This window comes from Chiloscyllium plagiosum, chromosome 3 (genome assembly GCF_004010195.1).
Source record: "Chiloscyllium plagiosum isolate BGI_BamShark_2017 chromosome 3, ASM401019v2, whole genome shotgun sequence".
NCBI classification, from domain to species: domain Eukaryota; kingdom Metazoa; phylum Chordata; class Chondrichthyes; order Orectolobiformes; family Hemiscylliidae; genus Chiloscyllium; species Chiloscyllium plagiosum.
The window spans coordinates 80,215,570-80,232,471 of NC_057712.1; the positions used below are offsets into that span (position 1 = coordinate 80,215,570).

The following is a 16,902-nucleotide window of genomic DNA, read 5'->3' on the forward strand; positions in this document are numbered from 1 at the left end:
GTTCAGGTTGTTCATCCAGAGTCCAACCTTTTGAAATATATTCAGGTCAATTAACAATTTCCTGACTGATCAGCATTGGTCATTTAATTGTGAACCTGATTGATAGCTTTGAGCAATTATCACTTGAAGGATTAAGCATACGAGATCAACTTGATCAGTGTGTGTTATTGCTACATTGACTCATGGATTGTCTCTCCGTTGCCTGCAGCTTGTTCTCCCTTACTGTATGTGCCAAACAACTCGTGGTTATGGGGTACGGTATCTGTACTCTTGATCATTCAAATTCTGCTACCTCGGATCTACAGTGAAGGCAGTCTGCCTCCTAATGCAGAACCTATGCACCAGGAAAGCAGCTGCCCACATTAACTGACTAATATATGTGCATTGAATAACGTGAGCCAGTTCTTCATATCAAGATCTTGTTTCATTAAGCCAGTGTTTTCAGGATGTTGGTGGGATAATGGTGAAAGATGGATAACTTATTAAGAAAAGAAGCTCAAAGACTTTTCATTTTTGCTGTTTGTGGCACATTCTGGGCATCTCATGAAAGAATAAAATCACGAATATGGCAGTCCTGTCAATGGCAAACTCCAGCAAGCAGAGATGACCTTGCTGCCTTGGGCATACCTACAGGTTGGGTCTTCTTGTCTGGTGAGGTAGCTGGGCAAACGAGTAGCAGGACACCACTACAAAGATGCTCACAGATATGACAGGACAATCCTAAACATTGGTTTTTGTGCTTTTGGACTCACTAGCTGACAACAGAAAGAAATGGCATCATTGCCTCTGGGTCAATATACACCACCGTGACAAATAGTAGCTGCAGCAGCTTGAACCAACACAGCAAACACTGATACTGAGACTACTGGCAGAACCTGCCTCTTGGTCTCTTTTAGACATCTGAAAAATGCAGCATTAAAGCTACCTTATCACCAACAAACTTGATTTGCTGCATGACCAGCATCTTTTGCAGTTAGAAAACTGCCAACAATGTATTTGTTATTGAGTATTTCCACTTTTTTTTCCACTGTGTACTCCCATCCTGTCAGTAGCAATACATTGTACAGTACTTTGGGGACATCAGAGGCAGAACTGAAATCCATAAGACTATCCCAGTACCCCAATTTTTCACATTAAACTGTGAAGCAGGCACAAGAGACTGAATCACCTCCCCTGCACCAAGTTGTTACATTATGTTCCCCAAAATTGCAGAAACAGGCATTCCTTAGTCATAGAGATGTACAGCATGGAAACAGACCCACCAGTCTAACTCCTCCATGCTGACCAAATATCCTAAATTAATCTAGTCCCGCTTGCCAGCAGTAATCCCATATCCCTCTAAATCCTTCCTATTCATATTCCAATCCCAATGCCTTTTAAATGTTTAAATGCCTCTGGCACTTCCTATAGCAGCTCATTCCCATACACACACCACCCTCTGCATGAATAAGTTTTAAATCTTTCCCCCTCTCATTTTAAACTATGCCCTCTAGTTTTGGACTCCCCCAACCCTGCCATGCCCCTCATGATTTAATAAATCTCTATACGATCACCCCTCAGCCTCTGACACTCCAGGGAAAATAGCCCCAGCCTATTCAGCCTCTCCCTTAGCTCAAACCCTCCAACCCTGGCAACATCCTTGTAAATCTTTTCTGAATTCTTCCAAATTTCACAACATTGTTCTGATAGGAGGGAGACCAGAATCTCACACAGTATTCCAAAAGTGGCCTAACCAATGTCCTGTACAGCAGTAACATGACATCCCAACTCCTATACTCCAATGCATTGACCAATAGATGAAAGAATACAAAACACTTTCTGCACTATCTTAACTACCAAGGAACAATGTACCTACACTCCAAGGACTGTTTGTTCAGCAACACTCCCCTGGACCTTACTATAAAGTGTATAAGTCCTGCCCTGATTTCCTTAATGAGCAAAGTCAACAAGTTCTCATCCTTACAATGCTTACATGATTGCTCATGTTGAAAAGGGAGAGTGGAATATCCATTGGTGTTTACATACATAATTTAGGTTCAAAATTCAAACATTAGACCTTTCTAAAACAAGCTGCAGGTTAAAAATAGCTAAGTGTTAATAAAGCCCAAAATGCCTATATTCCAACATGGGATCGGAGTATGAACAAAGATATCAGAATCACAAGGCAACTCACCACATCCCCACTAAATTACTACTGGTTGGATGGGTGAGCCATGATTATGAAACGGCCTGCACTTTCCTCACTAGAAAAGAATGCAGGATCAACAAAGTGTACAAGGTTTCCTCCCTACTGAGGTCTGCTAGATTATCACTCTCTCTATTTTTATGGCATACAATTGGTGGTTTTCTGTTTCATAACGTGCAATTATTAAATTGTAGTAGACTCCGCTTTTTGTCTGTTTACCCGTCATTATGATATTAAGATTCAAGAACACACAAGTTGTTTATGTGCAAAGAATTGGTAATTTGTTTGTTGTGACAAGCCATTGATGTATGCATAATGGTATGCATTTTGCTGACTTTTTGAAATCCAAATTGAATTGGATATTGTTCTCTTGATTTAACTTTCAACTGTAATAGTCGTCATTTATCATTGTTTCAGATTGAGAATTTCTGAGTCCCATTGAGAAAGCGATGAAAATCATGTTCACGGTGTGGCTTGTTCTTCTGCTTGCTGCAAGTGAAAGTTTGCAACAGGGTCCACCAGAGAAACTCCACAGTAAGTTATATATTTCTGTCAGTGAATATTTCTAAACTAAATATAACTTTTATTACCTTCATTGCCTTTAGTTTTAAGATAGAATATCATTATTACCTCCAAACTTGGTGTTGATGGTGCTGATTTGTGCTAAACAATTTCTGCTAGTGTTCTTGTATTTTAGTTTAACCATCTTCTGCTAAAGTTATAGTAATATTTAAAAATTAGTTTGGTCAGCAGAATGACACTGTCAATCATATTATCAGACAGTAAATGTATATAAAGGTGTCAAGTGCATTGCCATGTATATTTAGTGATTTTTAAAATTCCATTGAAGTAGGAAACTCGTTGGCCGCCATGCCGGCATCTTCCTCACATTGTACTTAGTGAACATCAAAAGTGTATTGAGTCTGAGATAACATTTCAAGTTCCAGGCGTGATTATTGGATGTCAGTGTGTTGGAGGCAGTTCCGAGAAGATTTACTAGACTAATTCCTGGAATGGTGAGGTTGTTTTTATGAGGGCATTGGACAAGCTAGACCTCTGTCCATTGAGATTTAGAGTAAGAGATAACTTGATTAAAACATAAGATCCTGAGGCGTCTTGGCAAGATAGATGTGGAGAGGATGTAGCCTTTTGAGGGAGAATCTAGGAATTAGGGGTCACTACTTAAAAATCAGGGGTCATAAAATTAAATAGAAACGTGGTGAACTTTGTTCTGAGGGTCATGATCTTTTTGGACTCTTCCTGAAAACGTGGTGGAAACAGAGTCCTTGAATATTTTCCAAGCAGAGATTGTAGAAGTTTTGTTAAGCCAGCTGTTGGGGTAGATGGGATTATGGGTCTGAGGTTACAGTCCGATCAACAATGTTCTCATTGAATTGTGAGGGTCTGAATGGCCTACTCTGTTTCTATTTTGTATGGCTGTATGTAAAGTACCCTTTTTATTTAAAAGAGAATCCTTACAGTGTGGAAACAGGCCCTTTTGGCCGAACAAGTCAACACCGACCCTCCGAAGAGTAACCCACCCAGGCCCATTCCCCATCCTACATTTTTACCCCTGACTAATGCACCTAACCGACATGTCCCTGAACACAATGGCCAATTTACCTAACCTGCACATCTTTCGATTGCGGGAAGAAACTAACACAGATACTAGGAGAATGTGCAAACTCTACACAGACACTCGCCCGAGGCTGGAATCGAAACCAGGTCCCTGGCGCTGTAAGGCAGCAGTGCTAACCACTGAGCCTCTGTGCTTGCGAGAAATATCATTTTGTTTTTCAGTTTTTGATAAATTGCAATGATTTTCTTTTAGAAGTAGCCAGCTTACATTTAGCAGCCAAAATGGTCTGCTGTCACTTTTCTATTTTGTGGGTTTATCCGGGATGGATGATGGTCCAAAGTTGTACGATGTCAATCTGTTTTTTTTTTCTGCTCATTTTCATACCAGTGCATTTATTGTCTCGCACTTTTTATGTGCTATCTTGCTGCCCATAATCAGTATGCTCTATTTGGAAATAAGCTTTTCTTTCTTACCCTTGTTCAAATTAAATAATTCAACAGCAACCTTTTATAACTTTAAAAGCAAAGACTATTTATTTTCACACGTTTCCATAGTAATTACAACACCGCATAAACTTGGTTTTGCACACACACACACCAATCTCAAGGAGATTGAGTAAAGATAAATGTACAGATCAGTTAAAACCAGGTTAACATATTTTCATAAAATAAAGGACTGCAGATGATGGAGCTCTGAAACAAAAACAGAAATTTCTGACAAAACTCAGCAGGTCTGGCAGTTTCCATGAGAAGAAAGAGTAACCAAACTCAAAACATTAACTCTGCTTTCTCCCTAACAGATACTGCCAGAGCAATTTCTGTTTTTGTTAACAGGTTCTTAACTCAGCTTAATTTTTATTATCTCCCGTCTCTGATATGGTAAGCCTATGGTGTCTTGAATAGATGTAATCCTTTACAAGTCAGGATCTTGTAAAGTGAAAGGCTGACAGCAGGTTGTGAGCTTTCTTGGAGATGAATATGTAGAAGCTTAATTTTCAGATGACCTTTAGCCTGGAGCAAGTTATATACTTTCTGTCTGATGGCCTACAGCTTCTTTTCCAGATTGGCTGAACTGGTAGGTTTCTCTGCACACAACTCCCTAATTGATCTTTTTAATCGAATGTGGATGGTTATGGCTGTCTAATCTTGTAGCTTTTCTCAATTTCAAGGTCTTTTTGAAATAATGGGCTGTGTTTATGTTGGTTCTGTGTTGTAGTTTTATATGGGTGTTCACTAAAAATAAAACATCTTTTTAATTGGTTAGAGAATGATGTTGACTGGTATCGTTATGGGATGCTCTTTATTCCATCTTGACACAGGATAATCATTTTAAGCCACAAAAGAAGTCTGGTAACCTTTTTAGTAGCCATTTTTGACAGCGTTTTTGTCCAGACTTCTTTAAAAAATGGATTGAATTTCAGAATATGATCTACTTGAACAGGGTGTAACACCTGCCAGAAATGAGCAATCAGGCACAATATGCCTCTTCAAATATTGGGGGTCAAATAAGAACAAATGAAATAATGGGAATGCCTTTATCACCTGATGAATTTGTGAATTAAACTTGTTTTTAAACCAAGGTAACACCGGGTGCTAAAATGTAAGATAAAGGTGAGTGGTGAAGCAAACTAGTGGAATCATCTGGCTTTTAAAAATCATTTGCAGTCATGCGCAGAATGTCGTCGACAGTTCTGGTCACTGCAGTATGAACAGATATTGTAGCTATTGGAAAAAATAGAGAGGAGCATTCAGATATTTGTGGGAACGGAGGGCATGTATTGTGAGAAGTGATTACGTCAATAGGATAATTTCCCACTGGAAAAGAAAAGGATGACTAGTAATATGGTGGAATCAGATTCTGATGGGATTAGATAATGTAAACTGTGAAAAGTTGTTTTATCTTGCCCAGAATTAGTAGAAACCGAGGGCAAGAGCTGTACATGACCAATCTCTAGAAACATCAAAGATCAAACAGTAAATTATATGGAACTGACATCTCAGCAGACATGGGAGACAGTTGGTATTGATTTTATTCATTTGTCATTTTGATATCTTTCAGAAACTAATAGTTTGGTTTACAGTGACCAAATAGATTTGAAAATCACACAACACCAGGTTATAGTCCAACAGGTTTAATTGAAAGCACTAGCTATCGGAGCACCGCTCCTTCATCAGGTGGTTGTGGAGGGCACAATTGTAAGGCACAGAATTTATAGCAAAAGTTTACAGTGTGATGTAACTGAAATTATACATTGAAAATACCTTGATTGTTTGTTGAGTCTTTCATCTGTTCGAATACTATGATAGTTTCACTTCTTTCATATGTAAATCACAAAACTTTTTTTTTAAAGTTACATTCTCAGGTTAACTGTAACAATTGGTGTTAGCCAGATAATATGTTGAAGGTGTTAGCCCCCTGTGTTCTCGGTCTGTGCCATAATGTTTAGACTGATTCTAATCTTAAAAAGTGAGTTAATAGTCTTACATGGATACATGCAGTTTTTGAGCAAAGTACACTGTAACTCTGCAAGTACAAATTCACCCCACAAATGTATATGTAGATGTGTGCATGTGGGTTTTTGTGTGTGTGTGTGTGTCTGTCTGTCTGTCTGGGGTGGGGGGTTGTGAGTGTGAGAGAGAGTGTATATGTGTGTGTGTGAGTGTAAAGTGGTCTACGTCTGTGAGAGGATGCATTTGTGAGTTTGGGAGTGTGTGTGTCTTGTGTATACGTGTGTCCATGTGTGTGGGTGTGTATAGGAGTGCCTGTGGGTGTGTGTACAGTGCAATGGTGGTCACCTGCAATGTGACATGAACCCAGGGTTCCGGTTGAAGCCCTCCCTATGGATACGGAATTTAGCTATCAGCCTCTGCTCGGCCACTTTTCACAGCTGCCTGTCTCTAAGTCCTCCTTGGAGGATGGTCACCCGAAGGTCCGAGGTTGAATGTCCTGGACCGCTGAAGTGTTCCCCAGCCCGGCTTTCAGGACAACTCCATACAACCCTGTCACGGTAGGCACTGCAAGACGTGTCAGAGTGTGGACATGGATACCACCATTACACATGGGGACACCTCCCACCATGTACGTGGCAGGTACTCATGTGACTCAGCCAGCATTGTCTATCTTATACGCTGCAGGCAAGGATGCCCTGAGGCAAGGGACATTGGGAAACCGAGCAAAGGTTATGGCAACGGATGAATCGGCACCGCAAACAATCAACAGACAGGAGTGTTCCCCTCCCAGTTGGGGAACACTTCAGTGGTCCAGGACATTTGACGTCGGACCTTCGAGTGACCATCCTCCAAGGCCCGCTTCGGGACAGGCTGCAGCAAAAAGTGGCAGAGCAGAGGCTGACAGCTAAGTTTTGCACCCATAGGGAGGGACTCAACCGGGACCTTGGTTTCATGTCACACTACAGGTGACCACCATTGCATTATACACACACACACACACACACACACGGACACACACACGGACACGGACACACATGGACACACGTATATATTTGTGTGTTTGTGTGTGTGTGTATATATTTGTGTAACATATACACACACACATGCGGGTGTGGGCGCGCACGCACACACACATACCCACAAACACAAACATCATGTTTTTCTAGCTAGTCCTAGTTCTTAAAAAGAGTCACTCCAGCAGAAATCCACACAATTCGTTTTCGACACAGATGGTGCATTAACTTTTTTTATGTTTCAGAAAACATTTTTTCCTTTCTTTTCTATGTTGCCTTCAGTGTTGCAAGCATCATTGGCTTGAACAGCATTTAATTCCTATCGCTACTTTCTGTTGAGATGGTGATGTTGAGCTGTCTCTTTGAACAACTGTTATTCATGTGAAACACAGGCAATCTGTGTAATAGGTATGAACAGGATATATAAGAAGTTCGTTTAGCACGTTTGCTTTCATTACACAGCCCTCTGAGTACAGGCAAAGGGACATTATGTTAAGATTGTACAGAAAATTCGTGAGGTTTCCACATCTGAAATACTGGTTCCAGTGCTGGTCGCCCAGTTACAGGATATCTATTATCAAGATGGAGATGGTTACAAAGAGATTTATGAAGATGTTGCCTGTAGGAAGGTTTGAACTATATAGGAAGGCTGGATAGTTTTGTAATCTTCTTCATTTCGCTGGAGCGTAGGTGGTTTAGAGGTGACCTGATAGAACGGACACAGGTACACACAGACGTGCACACAGACACCCACACAGACCCTTATAGACACACACACTCCCGCACTCACTACACACACACACACACACACACACACACCACCCCAGACAGACAGACACACACAAAAACCCACATGCACACATATACATATGTTGAATTTGTACTTGCAGAGTTACATTGTACTTGGCTCAAAAACTGCACGAATTCATGTAAGACTCTGTGAACTCACTTTTTAAATTAGAATCAGTCTAAGCATTGTGGCACAGACCGAGAACACAGGGGGTTAACACCTTCAACATATTATCTGGCTGACACCAATTGTTACAGTTAACTTGAGAGTGTAACATTTTAAAAAGAAGTTTTGTGATTTACATATGAAAGAAGTGAAACTATCATGGTATTTGAACAGATGAAAGACTCAACAAACAATCAAGGGTATTTTTCGATGTATAATTCCAGTTACATCACACTGTAAACTTTTGCTATAAATTCTGTGCCTTACAATTGTGTCCACCACAATCACCTGATGAAGGAGCGGCGCACCGAGAGCTAGTGCTTCCATTAAACCTGTTGGACTATAACCTGGTGTTGTGTGATTTTTAAACTTTGTACACCCCAGTCCAACACCGGCATCTCCAAATCACAAATAAATTTGAGCCATGCTGACTGGTGAGTGACATAGAAGGACCAGATGACTGTGGACTTAATGAGGTATCTCTAGCCTTGTGCCTGTGTCTGTTGTGGATAATTGAAAAAGATTAATTGTTATAATTAGTCAGCAACCCTGTTTTTATTGCATCATGCAATGACCAGGATGGTCAAAGGTGAACCTGATGGACTGCATTATTTGTTCATGGATCAATTGCTTCAACAAAATCAGGTTACTTGGTGTCTCTGAATAAAAATTACTGAGCTAAATGATAAAGGAAAGTCCCTGTTTTAATCCAAAATTATCAACATATCAAATCTTGGCTGGGATGTTGTTAGAATTTAGCTTCAGACTGAGACCCAAATAAATATTATTCTTGTAGTTGCTAATTGGAAACATTAAACTATGGATCATTTATGATGTTGGAATTAAATTAATTGCAATTGTTTCCCTGATCAAATAGGTCATAGTTCATGCATGAAGCACAAATATGTGCAGGCAATGTATTGATTGTTATAAGGTATCTATATAATTACACATTTCTATTGGGGTGACTGGTCATATTCACATAAAGAATAGTAAAAGGAGAAAATTAGTACCAGGGAGGGATAAGCAAGTTGATATTAGTCACATGAGAAATCACCGCCTACAATAAGGAGAAAACTATAAAATTTTGTGCTATCCTTGTGGATATTTTTACAGAACTGTCAATAGAGGGACAAAAGTATCTCAATAAACAGATTGAAAATGCTATCAATGGAGCAAAGACTATGAAATCTATTGCGGATAAAAGTGACCAACAACATCAGGAGTATCTACGACGTTTGGAACAAACCAGCAAACAAAAGGAGGTATTGTGCTCTATTCTACTGATTGCCGTGGTTAAATATTACTTATGCAATGCACCCAGTTTTAATTCAATCTGCCTAATGGTAATGTTTCAGCAAAGGGCTGCCTACTGATTTATACTCACCAACAGAAAGTTAAAACCAGATGAGTCAAAAATGATTGTCAACCATAATTCCAGCCAAGCAAGTTAGAATAAAATTGGAACCAAAGTTGTGTGACTGCAGAGCATTTGTCAGTAAGCATGCAATTGTTTCCTCCCTGGAAGTGGTGTGAGAGGTGGTGTGAAGGCAAAGTAATGCAGTGAGTTAGACCCGGAGAGTAACTCTCCCCTTTCTCACCACCCCAGTTATGAACTGCTGGGCAACAAGTTCCACCAAGGACTATCTCAACTTGCCAGGAATTGATACTGTTAAGTGATCAATTAATGGCTATTTAAGAGCCTTTCAATTATCCACAACAGATACAGGCACAAGGCTAGAGATACCTCATTAAGTCCACAGTCATCTGGTCCTTCTGTGTCACTCACCAGTCAGGATGGCTCTTCCCTGGCAGGTGAGAAAGACCTGCCTGCTAGGTGTATTGTGTGGGGTGAAGGTACAGGGAGCTGGTACAGGTCTCCAGTAGCCCCAGTCTGGGAATAGTTGGGGTCATGGATGTGGGGCAAGTGGTGGCCTCTGAAAGCCACCCTAAAGTAAATGACCATATTTCCAAATTTCTTCTATTGGCATTACAGTGGGCAAGAAGGAAATTCACAACCATAATTAATACTATTATGTCAGTGTTCCATGCCCACATCTTGTGCCTTTTTCCATTGTTTTTCTCCAAGTGTGGGATGAAATAATTTTCTCAGTCAGCGCATTAAGTGTTGATAGGTGAAAAGGGAGGGGTGTATTGAGCTTATCCCAGTCCCCGACACTAATCACCCAGGTCACCAAAAGCTGCTGGTCCAGTTCCCAAGTCCATCGGTCAACGGTTTACTCCTTGGGGAAATCCTGCAACAATCAAGTAATTCCTTATCTTCTCGGGGACCTGTATCAGCATTGGTGCTTCATAGCTGTCAAATGCAAGGAAGGAATGGCAAGTCCAAACAACTGAGCCATTTGGGGATCCTGCTGATCACCTTGCCTTAAAAGAGGCAGATGTTTTGTTACCCTCCACACAATGACCCTGGTCTGGAATGCTCAGCACCTCTGAATTAAACTTTGTGACCTTTTTTTGTCTTTTGGCTCTTTAGATGATATGAAACATGAATCCAGGAAGTTCCTAATGTGGGGAGAGTTCATTCCCTTGACTTTTTCTGATATTAGAACCATTTTGGGGACAAATTGCAATTTTTTCCTACTCTTGACCCCAGTGTAAATTTGTAGCCACTAATTCATTCCTCCCCAGATTTCCATCACTGAGCTTCTAAGGCCTGACTTCTGTCTTCAATTGCGTTAGTATAAGCTAAGAGTAAGGGAGTGAGACTAATTGTAAAGTTCTTTCAAGGAGTCAAGACAAGCTGTGTGAAGTAGTAATTTTGTTTTTCTGGTTTGAATGCCCAGTCTGATGAAATGAGACATCCCCTGTCATCCTTTATAATGGTTTTAATTGATATTGGTACATGTGATTTCAGTCGTCTTCATTCCAAAAAAAGGACTGTATAATGCAACCTATAAATGAGCAGAAAGTTCCAATGATGTTTTAATTGAAAAAGTGGTTCATTAGGTAACAATGATGCTTGTCTTGAACTGAGGTTAATGTACATTGTCTGTTAAGTAAAGAGGTATTTAATCTTTATTCAACTTTTTGTGGAGTTAACCAAAAGTCTTTAATCATTACTTTGACATCACATGCACAAAATTGCCAACAACACCATCCCTCTTTAGGGCAAATGTGTTAACTTGATATAAAAAGCTGAAAATGCTTAGGCAGTAGAAAATGGTTGTATTTGAGCTTATTATTTACACATATGCTGCAGTATCAAAATTGCTAAATGGCTATTGGTTTTCTAATATTAACCAGGAAGCTCTGATAGCTGCTAAAGATGCTCAGAAAAAGCTGACTAATGCTGAGCAATGTCAATCAAAGGAAGGTCTATGGGAAGACTGTAAGCCATGCTTGAAGCAAACGTGCACTCAGTTTTACTCGAGAGTTTGCAGAAGGGGCTTTGCTATGGTTGAGAAAGATGTAAGTACTGTAATGTTGTAAGACACTTGTAAAATTTTTACAACTTTATAAAATATTTATTGATGATCTGTAGTAAATGTTTCGGAACATGGTGGTTTAAAATGTGTGCTGTTTAGTATGATGGGCCAGTTGACTTTCTTCAAACAATTGCTTGAAGAGGAAATGTGAATCCCTTTATTGATTTGATTTGACTTTTTCCACTTCATGGAAAATCTATTTGGGGCAGTGACACATACCAATAATAGTATCGGGAAGGATTGAGAGGCTGAGTCTCTTTTGACTCCAGGAAAGGAAGCTGACCGGTGAAAAGTTTGGATGGACAGACAAGATCACCAGAAGCAACTAATTATGAGAGGCACCAATTCAGAATATACTATACCAAAATGTGACAAGAATGGGGAGCTCCCCATCATTGGAAGTGATGGGAAGTGCTTAAAGAGAGTAGTTTAGAGGCACTTGAGACAAGAATATGAGGGAGATGGGAATAAACAGTTACAATGATAGTTTTAAATATGGAATCTTCACATGGAGAGTAAACCAACTGGCTAAGCAGAATGGTCGGTTCATCTCTGCATACAATTTTGTAGGATATAATGAGGTGATTATAAAGTAACAAAAAATGCAGCTGAATAAAATTGGTTTTAGAATAACAACATTTGATAATAGCAGAGCCTGTAGAGCTTGATTGCACACAGTGTTGGGTGAATGTTCCAGCCCTTGGCAGAATCAAGCAGAAGCAGTGTGAGGCATTCGCTCAAGAAACTGGAATTAGAATTTTTCAAAATTTATTAGAATTTCCCATCCAGGGCCAATGGCACTCTCAGCATGGACAGGCTGAGCATTGTTAGAAACAGCAAGAAGTTGAAGCATACTGGAGGCCTGTTTACATTGTAATTCTAACAAATTTCTTTTCGTCAAAGGACATTTTGTTGTGGATGAGGATCAGCAGCCAAACACCCTAGTTTAATTTAAATATACTGAAGGTGGTTGAAACCATGAAATAACAGTCTGCTGTAAAGATCCAAGTGAATGCTAAATGTGACCCAGATTAGTGTCTCACGTTTAGTATCTCCTGATAAAAGAAGAATCCTGAACCTAAGTGCGTAAACTGAAAATAGAAGAAACATAAATTCAGGTTGAAGCAGACATCGAAGTAGTAACAAAAAAATTTGATATTTTTCAATTAGAACAAAACAGGCATAAAAATGCTGGAGAAACTGAACAGATCTGGCAGCATCTATGGAGAGAGAAACTGTTCAAGTTCATAATCATTCCATTGATATTCCAAAAATTAGCTCTGATGATCTAATTATAGAGATGTCTGAAAGGTTCAACTCCTATAGTTAATGTCAGAAACACTAATCTTATTTTTTTAAAATAAGGAGCTTCTCCGCTCTTGAAGAGAACAAACCTTAACAATAATAGTCAGTTTTGCTGACATCCCATTTCAAAACTGCATTTTTCCCTGTCTATTTTCTTACCAAATCTTGTCTAACTCACTCAGAATTGCTGAGGTCTAATGTTTTTTGTATAAATGCAAAGTCCTCCCAAAGTGTTAGTGGATTGTTGGGCGTCACAAATCTCATGATGATGACTAATAGCCTAGATGTTGAAGCCGTGGCAAACTGCAACATTGAGTTGATTCAACACATTGAATTATCCATCATAATCAATTTAAACTCTGTTGTCTATCAGCAGTGAGCAGTAAAAGCAGAAGAGAAGTGACCTCTGATTGGAGGAACAATTTTTGAGAATTTAGGTGCTTGAAATGGGTTGTGCGGTGTTTTCTGGTCCACAGGATACCTGTTAGACAAGCCTTGTCTATAAGATTCAGTGGCAACCAACCACTAACCCATCAGTCTGTCTCTATTTAAGATTTATTACATTGTAATATCCATAGTAAAGAAGTGTGAACACACTCAGAATTTATCTTTAGTAAGAAATAAATTATTGCACCTCGATAAATTGCAATACTTGCTTGCACATTTTATGAGCTATTAATTTCTTTTCTTAAATCTTCTGTGGGTTTGCTAAAACAGCAGTGCTGAGGTAACTGAATAGATCTCCAGATACTTTAATTTATCATTCCTGCTAATTTGAAATGAGACAGCGATTTTTAAGCATAGGATAGTCTCACCATTCAACTTTGGAATCTCATTACTTATCTTCTTTAACAGGTAGAAAGGTTCTTTAATGACACACCACTGACTTCTGTATGGGTCAATGGGGACAAATTTGACTCCCTGGTTGAAAAGAATGCAGAGCAGGGTCAACAGTTCGAACACGTTGAAAGACAGTACGAAGACATCGATGAAATGTTCAGAGAAAGCATGAGGGCCTTTGATGGAACAGACAGACTGATTGACCGCCCCTTCGGCCATTTTGGAATTTTCCCAAGGCATTTTTCGTTATTCCCAGATTCATCTTTTTCCCCCTTTAGGCATTCCATGTTCGATAGCCATGGGATGCTTTCCTCTTTCTTTGAGATGACTCAGCGAATGTTTGAGAGATTCCACAAAATTATGCACGATGCTGAATTGAATAAAGGAATTTTTCACAATATAGGTAAGAAATATAGATGCAAAGACCAGTGTTGAAGATGACAAAGTCTAAAGAGGTGTAGATGGCTTAAGTTGGTGGGCAAAAACTAGCAGATGAAAAACAGTGTTGGGAAATAAGAGCTAATGTATTTTGGCAGGATGCATAGGCCTCGTTCTATCTTAAACACAGAGTGTGAGAAGCCATGTAAAAATACTAAAAATTGAAGAAATCAGGTGAGTATCAAAAACATTTTAAACAGAATATTTAATGTTTGGAGAGTGTCATTTTGGCAGGGGATAGAATCAAGCTTTTGTGCCCACTTGACCTAAAATGCACCACTCGCTAAGGTGGCATTTGAATGCATCTCCCCCGGGTATTTAGATCATGTGTTACACTATTGTTATACCGCCATCATCCACATACAGCCTCCCTTAAGAACAGCTACAGTCATTGAGACTACAGGCAGAGAGCTGTGATTGCAGGTCCTGATCATGTAAACATGTAGTGTCAGCTACCTGCAGTAATGTTGGTGCTGACCAAACATTCCCAGGAAGAATCAAGCAGGCATCTTTGGGTCAGGTCTAAAATACACTCTACAGAATTCCCAGTATCTGACTTGCTTTTGTAACCTTGGTATTTATGTGGCTTCTCCAGTTCAGTTGCTGGTCAGTAGTCACTTCCAGGATGTCGTTGGTGTGACATTTAGGGGAGGTGGTTACATTCACCATTGGTGCAGATGGTACTTGTCTTAAACTTCGGTAGTGTGAATGTTACTTACCACTTATTATCCCAAGGCTGAACTTACTGCATAGGAACACTTCAATGTGTGACAAGTTATGAATGGTGCTGAACATTATTGAATTATTAGCAAACATTATCACTTCTAACCTTGTGATGGAGGGAAGGTTATTGCTCAAAAGCAATTGAACGTTTTGAGCCTAAGACTCAACCAATAGGAACTCGTGCAGTGATGTCCCAGGACTGAGATGATTGACCTCTATCAATCACAGCCATCTTCCTTTGTGCTTTGACCAGCTGAGAATTTTTCCCCATTAAATCAATGTTGCTAGGGTTCCTTGATGCCGCACTCTGTCAAACCTGCCTTGAGAAGCCACTCTCACCTCTCCTCTGGAGTTTGGATCTTTTTCACCATGTTTGATCCAAGGCTGTAATAAAATATGGAGCTGCATGTTCATGGCAGAACTCAAACTATGTAGCAGTGAGCAAGTTACTGATGTGGAAGTGCTATCAAAGTGGCACTTCCACAATCATTGATTCCATCCATTACTTTGATGTTTGCGAGGAAATTGGGGCACTAGTCAGTCAGATTAGGTAGGTTGTACTCCTTGTGAATAGGATATTTTGCTTGCCTTTTGTAAACAGGACATGACTGGGTGTTTTTCCACTTTACTGGGTAGATGTCAGTGTTGTAACTGTACTGGAACAGCTTGGTTAAGGGTGTGGCAAGTTCTTCATTAACTTTTTCAGGGCCTATAACACCATGAGACATTTGCCCGGCAGGAGACATTCCTGTGGAAAATGCCTCCTGCAGGATCTGGGATTTAATTCCAATGGGCTTCCTAATAATGGCCACAATAGGGTTGCCCCTGGCTTCCTAGCTGTCGGATGGAATCACTGCCACAACTATTAAGTTCTGGCCAATGGTTTCACTTAATAAAGGATTAAAGCAAAATGAGTCATTGTGCAAAGAATCGCAGCTTAAACCTTCTCCACCAGATAAGAAAGTTGTTATAAACCTTCATCAAAATGGAGAGCAGTCAATGCAGATCTCCATAGGGAAAGGCCAATGTTATTGAATTGTTTTGAGAAAATAACAAAAGATATTTAAGAATATTGCAGTGGTCAAACTCTGATTTCCAAAAATCCTTTCATAAGCTTTGTGCTTTGACCAGCTGAGAATTTTTCCCCATTAAATCAATGTTGCTAGAGTTCCTTGATGCCATTGTAGCCTCCTGACTGTTGTGAAGTCAGTGAACAAGCAGCAGTGTGGATAATAAACTATGTTAGAGAAAACAGACATTTTAAGAGTTTAAAGGTAGTTTCACAAAAGGATCAGTGGTAGGAACACTTGTTTAACATTTTACATGTATTACTAGTTCCAGAATCAAAATAATTTAAGTCCAAAGTGCATAGCTGACTGCAAGCTGGTGTTTAGTTTGTACGGTCAAGAACTGCAACTTCCTTTGGGAAGAATTGCAGAACAGCATGTAAATGACAACAAACTATCAGAAGGTAGATAAATATGAAATGGCTCATTTTGCATAGAAGAATACAGAGGGGACATAATCCTTGTAAAGTAAGCATCTAAGACAGGAGAAGGAATGATCTGTGGGTGTAGATGCCTATATGTCACTAAAAGTAGCTATTCATGTTAATTAGGCTTTTTAAAAATATAAAACAAACAAAATGTCCATTTATTTGAAGGGATAAGAACTAAAAAAGACAAGTTAATGTTTCTTTTCAGAATTTTTCATTAGTCCACATTTGCAAATCCTGTGAACAACCTGGGCTCTGTGTTGTAACAATGATAATGGAATCACTGGACAAGAAAAGATTTGCTAAAATTAAACTAAATCTGAAAAGTTGGAACTATCAGGACAGATTGAACAAGCTCGTTCCTCGAGAAAGGGAAAAATTTGAAGAGTGACTTGGTTAGAGTCCTTTCAGGTTTATATATAAGGTTTGATTGGGTGGAGGTAGAGAAGGTGTTTTCACTTGGCAGCAGG

General features: G+C 39.5%; 1 protein-coding gene across 3 annotated transcripts in view; it reads left to right on the forward strand.

Annotated features, from left to right (window-relative positions):
- clu (clusterin) overlaps positions 1–16,902 on the forward strand; it is a 35,743-nt gene that overhangs the window by 9,311 nt on the left and 9,530 nt on the right. For all 3 annotated transcript variants that reach the window (XM_043685127.1, XM_043685136.1, XM_043685133.1), the window contains exons 2-5: positions 2,603–2,719; positions 9,299–9,447; positions 11,450–11,614; positions 13,792–14,179. In XM_043685127.1, the coding sequence (XP_043541062.1) occupies positions 2,635–2,719; positions 9,299–9,447; positions 11,450–11,614; positions 13,792–14,179 (787 nt within the window). In that variant the 5' untranslated portion in view covers positions 2,603–2,634. The remainder of the gene's footprint in view (positions 1–2,602; positions 2,720–9,298; positions 9,448–11,449; positions 11,615–13,791; positions 14,180–16,902) is intronic.